Source organism: Microtus oregoni, unplaced genomic scaffold (genome assembly GCF_018167655.1).
Source record: "Microtus oregoni isolate MIOR12 unplaced genomic scaffold, Mior012 000016F_ref0000370, whole genome shotgun sequence".
Classification (NCBI taxonomy): domain Eukaryota; kingdom Metazoa; phylum Chordata; class Mammalia; order Rodentia; family Cricetidae; genus Microtus; species Microtus oregoni.
In genome coordinates, this window is record NW_024543075.1 from 39,833,930 (window position 1) to 39,844,925 (window position 10,996).

A 10,996-nucleotide genomic window follows, 5' to 3' on the forward strand; every position below is an offset into this window, starting at 1 on the left:
TGAGGGAGGCATTATGGGGCTAGAAAGAAACCTGGCAATAGAGAAATTCCCAGGAATCTACAAGGATGACTCTAGCTAAGACCCTAAGCAATCGTGGAGAGGGTGCCTGAATTGGCGTTGTCCTATAGTCAGATTGATGACTATTTTAAGTATCACCATAGAAACTTCATCCAGCAACTGATGGAAACAGAGGTAGAGAACCACAGGAGAGCACTATTCTGTGCTCCCAAAATCCAATTGAACAGTGGGAGGAATGAGAATATGGACAAAGTGGTCAGGACTATGATGTGGACACCCTCTGAAAGAGTTTATCTGAGCAAATGGGAGCTCACCAATTTTGGCCAGACAGGGAAGGAACCAGCAAAGGACCAGTTAGACCCTTTGAAAGTGGGTAGAAATTGTGAGACTGGGAAGGCTGCAGGACCACTAGAAGTGTCACTAGGGTTTGTCACTGATGCTTGGAACCTACTCCCTTTGGATAGATACCTTGCTCAGCCTGGATATAGTGGGGAGGGCCTTGATCCTTCCTTGAAGCAATATGCCTTGTCCTCTCTGGGGAGTGGATGGGGGCGGTGAAGGTGGAGGGAATTGGAGGAGGGCAGGGAGTAGGAACTGGGATTGGTATGTAAAACTGAAGATAGTTTTTTAAAAGAAATAAAATAAAAAATAAGATAAAGCAACAATAATTCAAAGCCTCTAGAAATGTGATTCAAGGGTGCCAAGTTTCATTCGAATTTGGAAGTCAGATTTGGCAATACTGTTCACATAGTTGGGGCTTTACAATCATGAGGATACAAGAGTTAAAAGATTGGAGAATAATTCTCCATGTTTCAGGAGAACCACTGATGCCAAGAACTGAAGCATGGGAGACCCTGACTGGAGGCCCTGAAAGGCCATTTTTCAAATCTGTGAAATAGAATCCTGGACTCTGAAGAAGACAAGATACTAGAAATGCAAGATCTATATGATAGCTGCCGAAAACTGGCATGCAGCCAAAGGGAGAGAGGTGTGTTATAGTCAGCAAGACTAGAAGGTTGGAGTCATCTAAAACCTTTGGAATAAGACAGAGAACCATTATGGGATTTAGAGTTTGTGCTGCTGAATGTTGATCTTGCCCTTGCTTATGCTCTCTGGGATAGTAATTTATATTCTTTGCCACTGTATGTTGAAACATGTCATTTAATTTCAGATTTTATGGGGAATTACAATTCAGAAATTATCTTTGATCTCAGAAGAGACTTTGAATTTTAAACAGTGTGAGACTGAAAGAATATAAATGAAAATATATAAAATGAAATCAAACTGAATGAATTTTGCATTATATTACAGCCATGGGTTTTTGGGTGGCCTGGGAGAAGTATGTGGTGATTTGAATAAGAATGGCCATAGCCTCATATATATGAAGGCTTAGTACCCAGTTGGTGGAATACCTTATGAAGGATTAGGAGGTATGGCCATGCTGGAGCCCACCAGAGGTGGACTTTGAGGCTTCAAAAGATTCAAGATATCCCCAATCTCTCTCTCTCTTTTTCTTTTTCTTTCTCTTCCTCTCTTTCCAAGTTCTCTCTCCATCTCCCTCCCTCCTATCTCTTCCTATCTCTCTGTCTTTTTCTGTGTCTCTCTATATCTGTCCTTTCCTTCCTCTCTCTCTCTCTCTCTCTCTCTCTCTCTCACACACACACACACACAAACACACACACACACACACACACACTCACACAAACTCTTTCACTTTCTCTCTGTATTGTTCCTATATTTCAAAATGTGATTTCTCAGTTACTACTCAAGTTCAATGCCTGCCTGACTACTACCATTCCCCCTGACATGATGGTCATAGGTCTAAGCATCTGACATAATAAGCTCCAAATTAAAAAAATCATTTATAAGTTGCCCTAGTCACAATGTTTTATTTCAATAGAAATTACTCTAACACAGTATACGAGGACAAAATGAAAAAGTTAGAAGTAAGTAACAGGCATAAACAGAATAGAAATTTATTTATGACAGCAGATCAAATCAGTACTACATAACTTAAGATGTATTCAGGGAGATTTCATTAGAAACAGTCTACATAGGTTTCATAGAAACAAATACAGAAAAGTCCATAAGCTTAAGGAAATCATTCTTATTTTAAAATAGAAAAATTGATTGTCATCTAATTATGTATTAAAATTTAACCATTAACATAATGGTTCTGATGTTGAGTCAATGTAGGAAAAAAGGCCTAAAGTCAGTCTACTACATTAAAGTTCTTAAAATAGCTAGACACATAATTTAAATTCAGTGAACAGAAAATAATATAGCAAAGATTTTAAGTAAATGTAAATAAGACAATTAGATGAAGGAATGAGAAATCTTGGAGACAAGTCTCCTAAGAAGACTCACACATTGAATAATGTCGAGAAGAATCCTTACAGTTGAGGCACAGGCTAAATAAGTGTCTGTTCTTCACAGAGTCATGGAAACAACAAAGTGCATGCCTGCTGAGCCTCAGCCTAGAAGAAGGCAAAATCTTCAGGAGCTGCTGACAGAAGTGGGGTTGTCTGTTGACTACTGGCTGCCTAAGCTTCAGGAAAGCCTGGGTGTGACCTGTGCCCAGGCCTTACAATACCTAGAACAACAAGACCTCCAGAAACTGAAGACCCAGGCACAACACACATGGGAGGAAAAGGCTCTGAAGAAACTGTTTGACCTCTCACAGACAAACAGTGTTGTAGAGATCCATGAAAATCTAGGGGAGATGATAAAGAGGCAGAGACAGGCAGAACAGACACTGCAGGAACTAAGGGTCTTGCAGTCAGAAGGGAAGCACAGACAGGAAGCAGAAGTAAGGAGGAAAGAGTCAGAGCTGAGGCAAGCAATGGAGATCCCTGAAGAGTGCTGGCCAGGCCATGAAGTGCCCCTAAAAGACATCACAGAAACAATGGAGAGACACCTCAGCCACATAGAACAGACACTATCAAATAGTCAAAACTTCTCAGATAGAGACCTGCTAAGACTCACATCCAGTGGTCTGGCCCTGCAGGGAATTTATAAGACCTGCAATCAAAAGGATCTGGTAACAAGGAGAGAAGAACTACTCAGGGTCCCCAAGGAATTGTTCCTCTACAGGTCTGAGCAAGGAAAACGAATGGAAACAAAAGAATTCACATCTTCTGAAGAAGTATCCCTGTTCACTGAAACTGTGGAGAAGTTCGGTTTCAGGTTAACACTGTCAACCAAGGTTGGAGGCTGGGGATTTAATTTGGAAGGTGGAATGGATAAAGTCAAGCATTGCAAGTCCAAAGATGTCCACGAGTCACATTCTAATCACTCTTATTTCTGCTCATCGATTTTCAGCTACAACACACTAGCCTCCTTCCACTTTTGCAAAGATCAGCTCCAACTCTCTGCTGCTGCTCTCAAGGAACTGAAAATCATTGAAGAACAACTGGAACACAGGGAAGGACCAGACAGATACCTTGTAGTCAGGAAGAGGACTGAAAATTTCTTTAACAGATTTGGCTCTCATGCTAATCAAGGCCCTCTGCACCTTGGGGGAATCTACTGCTGGAAGGCCATTTCAGAGGGTTTTAGAAGAGACCAGCTGGATCTTGTGAAGCAGCAGACAGCAGAGTCCTTGGATGGTTACATAAGGGGGAGCTACAGTGGCTTTGGAGTTAAAGTTGAGGGAGGAATGAGAGCATCAGACTCACACTCAGTAAGATTCTACAAAAATTCAACTGATCAACAGCTTCAAATCAAAGTCCAATTATCTGTGGCCCAGATAGGTGGACCAAAAGAAGCAAATGGAATTGTTCAGTGGACAACTGGTCTTCTTGCCAGCAACAAAACTTGGTGTGTCATTGACCGAGAACTTCAGCTGGTACCCATTTGGGATATCATCCTGTATAACCACAAAAGCGATTTTAAGGACCCCTGTCTGGTGGCTAGCTGCCTGGCAGAAAATTACTCTGCTCTGTCAGGCCTTGATGCCCACATCGAGGCTGGAGAGGAGTTGTTGATCTCCATAGAGGAAGCAGGACATTTCCTGGATGATGTGAAATCCTGGGAGGTTTCTGACCCTGAAAAACAGCTTAAATACCTGGTGGATTTTATGCAAACACTGGCTAACAAGACAAAAGGTTATGATGTTTGGATTAATACATGCCTTACAAATTGTAATCTACAGAATTTTCTTATAAACACTGTCAACTTTTGCAAAACATCTTCAATTAAAAATACTCAGTTTATTAAATCTCAATTCCGCTGCCTTTTAGAACCCCATGTACATAAAGTGAAAAACTTTCCTCAGGTGAAGTCAATCATGCAGTGGATGGACCAGACAGAGTCAGAAGAACAGCAAATCAAAATAACTGAATTCTCTGAATTCTTTAAAAATTTAAAAGAAATCAAAGTATCTCTCACAGAAGCAAACATCGCATCTGAGTCCCCAGAAGTAATGGAAGAGGCTCAAAGAAAGGCTACCTGTGAGGTCACCACAGCTCTTAGCTCCTTCTTGAACTATCTCAGAGAAGCAGAGCAGCCAGACACTCAGCTGCTACTACTCTGCATTGCAGCTGGTGCAGGCTATCAGCTGGAAAGCAATATTTTCCAGCCTCTCCTGGGGTGCGCTGAGATAAACTTCCTACTGGATGAAACACAAACTATCCAACACAGATATCAGGAGCTAAAAACTACCTGCACTGACAGGGCACAGGCATTCCTAGTGCTCAAAGCACTGACAGCCACAGTTGGACTCTCAGCCATTTCTCCACAAGAAAAAGCACAACGATTGACATTAACAAGGCAGCATATGGAGCACTTACTTTGTACTAAAGTTGTAAATCTCATTACAAAGTTTGGAAAAGATCATGATTGGGAGAATCTAGAGAATAATTTGAGATTACTCATTGATGGGAGCTATGAAGATGCTGTCTCTTCTTTGCAAATGGATGAGGTAAAAAAGCAATTGCAAAGTCTCCAGAATAAAAAGAAAGAAAAACAAAATGATGATAACAATGAAAAAGAGGTGATAGAAAAAGGACCTTTTCTAGACTTACTCCAGCGTCTGGGTCTAGAACATTACTACCCAAAAAGGATGAACCGAGCTGACTTCCATCTGATCTATAAGACTTCTGTGTACAATACACAGCCAAGATCTGAACAGGAACTTCCCTTCTATTTCCTACAAAAGCTACTGATGCTAGATTGTGGGTTCAGATATCTGATCTTCAAAAAGGATGGAAATAGAGACACCCAAGACTCTGTAGATCCTTTCAACCAGGAAAATGATGTTGTTGATCCATACGAAGAGCTGTTTGATGAAGTCACTAATTCGTCACCCACTGAGTTCCGGCCCCACATTCACCCAATGGACATCCAGATGGCCATTTTTCACTGTGCAGATGATCTGGCCAGACAATACATTTTGTCCAAACTTTCCATTTGTCAATTTGCCCTCCCCCTTGTGGTGCAAAATCCCAACACTTCTCAGATGGAATTCTCTCTCTGGTCTCTCAGACAAATCAGGAGAAGTTGGCAAGAGTCAAGTAAATCACCACAGGACAAGAGAAGTCACAGAAATCAGCAGATGTGCTGTGTCTCTACCCCCATTGTGTCCTTCATTAGGGTTGGAAAAGGCTTCTCTGCTTCCAAATCTCAGATCATGAACTCTCTCCTCAGTAAACATAAACATGATGTGTTTTTTCACAGGCACTGCAGAGGAAGTAGCAAATATTGTCTCCTAATGAAGGGAGTGGTGGAGATCTCCTGGTTCTGTCCTGGGGGTCAAGGTGAGGACACATTTGACAAGTGTGTGGCCTTCACCAATCTTCATGGTGATGCCAAAGAACATAGACAACAACTCAGCTTCCTGCAGGATGTCTCTTCTCTCATTGTGATCCTCATGTCAGCTTCTGATAACAATAAAGAAAACAAAAACCTTGTCAGAGACCTGTGGCAGTCATCAAAATCTGTGATCTGTCTGATTGATGACAAAGAAAAGTTCATGACTAATAATTCAGGCAGAAGGGTGAGGATTGGCATTAGGAATAGAAATGAAGCAGAATTAACGGAAGAACTCACAACTGCCATTGAACATTTACTAGAAGTCTCTGGCACTGCTCTCAGTATAGAAAACTGTTCACAGATAGCTCAGAAAAAAGGATTCATGATTGATGAATACCAAAGAGCATTGAAGGAGGCCAAAGAAAAAGCACAGGCAAATAGGAAACTCCTGGAGCAATCCAAAGTATCTCAGATAAAAGAAAATTTGCTGCCCCTTCAAGGACAACTGTGGCACCATTGGTGTAAGAAAGACAAAGAACTCTATCATCTGCAAGAAAAAGGGCATCGGAGCATTGAACAACACAAGAGTGACATTCAGAAAGAAAAACAAAAAATACGACAGCAGCAGTTTGAAAAGGCCTTCCCTCTCAATGGTTTCATGCAATCTGTCCTACACATTCTCAAAGAAGACTCAGAAAATGACCTCAAATTCTACTTCTTATACTGGTTAAATGTGGTTTTAGAAAATCTAACTATGGAACACTTGGAGATTTTACATGGAAAACAACAATATTTGTGGTCACAGGTACAGGCAGAAAAGCAGAAAGCACAGAAGAGCAGCTCCCTGACACTCTGGCAGGAGCAGATAGAAGCCATTTCTACCAAGATTCTTAACTGCACTTTAGGAATTGAGCACCTTCTCCGAGAAGTGGGCCAGATATATGAAGCTCTGGAAGAAACTTCCTCCTCTAGAGACAGCCTTTTTCTCTGCCTCCCCCAGATTGCTGCAGATTTGATGGTAGCTGGTGTTCCCATTGAGTTGATGGATGGGGATGCTTCATATGTGCCTCTAAAGTGGGTGACAGCTGTTTTTGACAAGATCTCAGAGAAAGTTGGAGACAAAAGACTGTTTGTTCTCTCTGTCCTTGGCCTACAGAGCTCAGGGAAATCCACCCTACTGAATGCACTGTTTGGGCTGCAGTTCACAGCCAGTGCAGGCAGGTGCACCAAGGGGGCCTACATGCAGCTACTGAAGGTGGAAGAGACATTCACAGAAGAACTTGGCTTTGATTTTGTGCTTGTTGTAGACACAGAAGGTCTTCGGGCTCCAGAACTCAACAACAAATCCCGGAATTGGGACAATGTGTTGGCTACATTTGTCATTGGCCTTGCAAACTTGACTCTGATCAATATTTTTGGAGAGAATCCATCAGAGATGCAGGATATCCTACAAATTGTTGTCCAGGCCTTTCTGAGAATGAAACAAGTGAAAATCTCCCCCAGTTGCATCTTTGTCCATCAGAATGTGGGAGAAGTTACAGCTAAAGACCAAACTATGGAAGGACGAAGGAGACTGGAACAGAGACTGGATGAGATGACAGCATTAGCTGCGGAACAGGAAGAGTGCTCAAACATAACCCACTTCAGCGATGTAATTAGATTTGATGTCAATAGTCATGTCTACTACTTTGCTCACCTCTGGGATGGTAATCCCCCAATGGCTCCTCCCAATCCTCACTATAGCCACAACATCCAGGAGTTGAAAACTGGGATTCTTAGGACTGCCCAGCAGGAATCCAAGGGAAAGATCATGAAGATCTCAGATGTAAAATTCCGAGTTCAGGATTTATGGAAAGCCCTGGTTAGTGAGAACTTCATTTTCAGTTTCAGGAATACCCAAGAGGTCATAGCCATGAGTAAACTGGAATCCATGTATAACCACTGGACCTGGGAACTGAGAAGTTATGTTCTAGACTTACAGAATCAGTTGAACAATCAGATTCAGAATGGGAAAATCCTGACTCTCACAACTGATGAACTAGAGTGTCCAGTCAGTACAAAATATGAAACCATCAAGGAAAAATTTGACAAGTATTTTGAAGAAGACCCAGATAGTGAAACATTGGTTCAATGGAAAGCAAATTTTGAAAATAAGCTATTAATGCTTAAAGATGCACTTATTTCAGACACCAGAAAGAAAGGCAATGAGCTCATCAGTCTTAAACAAAGCCAAGAAAGACTAGATAATCAAAAGTCACATTATGAAAAGGAACTGTTAGAGATGAGCCAAAAGTTGGCTTTGAGTGTGAAGGGTAAAGAATTAAGTGATGAAGAGTTATGTGAGAAATTCAATCAAGTTTGGAGAAATTGGATCTACAATGTGTCTTCTACTGTACCCCTTGTCATAGAGCCTGACATTGATTCAGACGCTGAAAACATTTTCCTACTGTGTTTCAGAAAGGACAAAAATATTGCAGAAAGACTAAAGAAAAGAAGTGGAGAAACGTTTTACATCAATTACGACAAGCATGTCCAAATGAAAAAAAGATATTTAGTTTCAAAAATTAAATTAGAACCTTGCCATAAAGAGTCAATTAATAAAACTACCAACAACATTTCTTTAAGATTTGATGAAATAATTAAAAACATTTGGAAGCAAAAGCGTGATTACAGTCAGCATGATTTTCATGAAATTCTGATGATAATAGAAAATGAACTGAAATCTGTTTCCCCTGAGGAAGAATACACATTTACCAGAGACTACACCATTGACTTATCCTTGTGCTTATTCCAAAGGGCATCTAAGAATTTCAAAGAAATGCATAAGGCATTTAAAAGAGCAAATGATCCTGTGAACTATCTGGAGAGCAAGAAAGATGATTTCTTCACGAGTTTTAAGATCTCCTGCCAAGGTGCCACGTCCATCACAGTTTTTGTGGACTTCCTGTGGCTCAAGCTCACTCCTGCTGTCTATGACACTATATGGGAGAAAATGATCCTTAAAGTAGCTGGGGACATGAGAGTCACTTACCCTGTATTCAATGGAAACAGGGCTAACCTGGAGAAACATGTTCTCATTTCTCTGGCAGAAGAAGAAAACTTTGATAAGTATTGGCAGTACATTCATCATCCAGAATCCTTTTTCAGGGATTACATTAGAGACCACATTAGAAGACATTGTTCAGAAAAAGAAGGTGAAAAAATAAAGACATTTTTAGAAATAATTTTAGGAGACATAAAGAATGCCATCCTCTCTGCCATTTATAAGACCACAGAAGTAGCAAATGATAGAGGCACTGCTTCTCGCTGGTTGGATTTGTTCTGTGATCACCTAGGGAGCAACCTGATCTTTCCAAGAAGAGACCTCATAAGCATCGAGCACCTAGAGTTAAATGACACTGAGTTTCTCAAACAAACCGTGAGTGCAGAATTGGTTCCTAAAATGGAGAAAGTCAAAAAGGACTGCTCAAAAAAGCCCATAGATGAATTGGTTCCTGACATTGAGAAAATTCTCTCTGAGCATCTCTGTGGCTGCTGGAAGCAGTGTCCTTTTTGTAAAGCAGTTTGTACCAACACCATTCCCGAACATGATGGAGACCACAGTGTGCCATTCCACCGTCCTCAGGCTGTCAATGGATGGCGTCATTATAAAACAGACTACTTTGCCATTGACTGCTGTACTACTTCTGTAGCAAGTAACAATACATTTACTTTAAATGGCATCCAGTGGTTCCCACATAAGAAATATCGAGAAGCAGGAGGTGATTTTGCTACTTGGAGCATCACCCCAGACTCATCTGCCCAGCCATATTGGAAATGGTTTGTCTGTCACTTTAGATCACAGCTAGAAAAGAAATACGAAAAAAAATTTACAAACTTAGGTACTATTCCAGATTCATGGACCAAAATCACAAAGGAAGAAGTACTTGATGACTTGAAAAATTAGAAATTGCCAGAAACAGAACACTAGCACTGCCACACAAATTTCACATTAGCCTAGGATGCCTAATAGCAATTTAGGTAGCATCTTCAAGGTTCTACCTTTAAAATGAAATAAGTAAAAACAAATTAATTAACATTTCAATATTTGAAGATTTTCTTCTAAAAAAAACCCTTTTTCTCCTTTGATTTTTTTCTGCTTAAACATAATGTGCTAAACATGAGAATGTATGATAAAATCAGTAACCATTCATAAACCTCTTTCATACTTGATTATTTCTAATATGTGTTTAAATATTTAGTGACTCAGAAAAAGTTGTCTTATTAGAAGGAAGTGCTGGTATTTCTGGCTGTGACAGATTCCTTTAGAACAACTGAGTGGGAAACTCATCCAGCAAATACATCTGAGGAAATGCTACCTTAAATTAATTTAAATAGATGTTTTCCACCCATTCTAATTATGGGAAAACCTTGCTGATTTTCTTGTATCAACCTCCATTAATTATTAAAGATGTCAAAGTAGAGCAATTTAAATAGCATCTCTTCTGGAAAAAAACGGTCACATTTGCCCAGAACAAAGCCATGGATTCAGGAACAATTTTCACACAAATAAGGGGAAAATAATAAAATACCTAATTTTTCATATTATATTATTACACTTTTTCCATTATATCTTTGTATTTTTCTGTTGATCATTGAAAAACAAATACAAATCACAAATATTAGTATTGAAACCTGGAGTACATAGCTACAAACTCTATAACCTGTAACAGTGACATGACTGCAAGTTATACAGCTGCAATAGTACCACAAATGTTGTAGGATTAACCAAACACTTCATGATTGAGTTTAAGACCCTTTCCATGAGTGGATCAATACCTGACACTGCTAAGAAAAGGCCAAGAATCTGATATTAGATAGGAATTAGGCCTATGGGAACACCTATTACCATTATTGTGATAAAGTAACATGACAATAAAACGATTGCTATTCACATGTATCAGTACTTTGCTCAACCTGACTCAGAGAAGCTTCTTATAGTACAAGGAAATTAACACAGAGACCTACAAGTGGACAATGTGCAGACAGGGAGAGATCTAAGCGCACTCAGTCCTAAATGGTACATGTTCATCAAATCCTTCTCATTGAGACTCAGAGCTATGCTAAAGAGGAGGCTGAGAGATTGTAAGATCTAGAGTTGAAACATAACTCCAAGAAAGAATACCTGAGAAACATCACAGGGCTGATGCACATGTGAACTCCCAGAGACTGTGGAAGTACACACGAG

General features: G+C 40.2%; 1 protein-coding gene across 1 annotated transcript; it reads left to right on the top strand.

Annotated features, from left to right (window-relative positions):
- The first annotated feature begins 2,458 nt into the window (after positions 1 to 2,458).
- Positions 2,459 to 9,715, top strand: LOC121457381 (interferon-induced very large GTPase 1-like). Its single transcript, XM_041666053.1, has one exon. The coding sequence runs from the start codon at positions 2,459 to 2,461 to the stop codon at positions 9,713 to 9,715; it is 7,257 nt and encodes a 2,418-aa protein (XP_041521987.1).
- Positions 9,716 to 10,996: the final 1,281 nt, after the last annotated feature.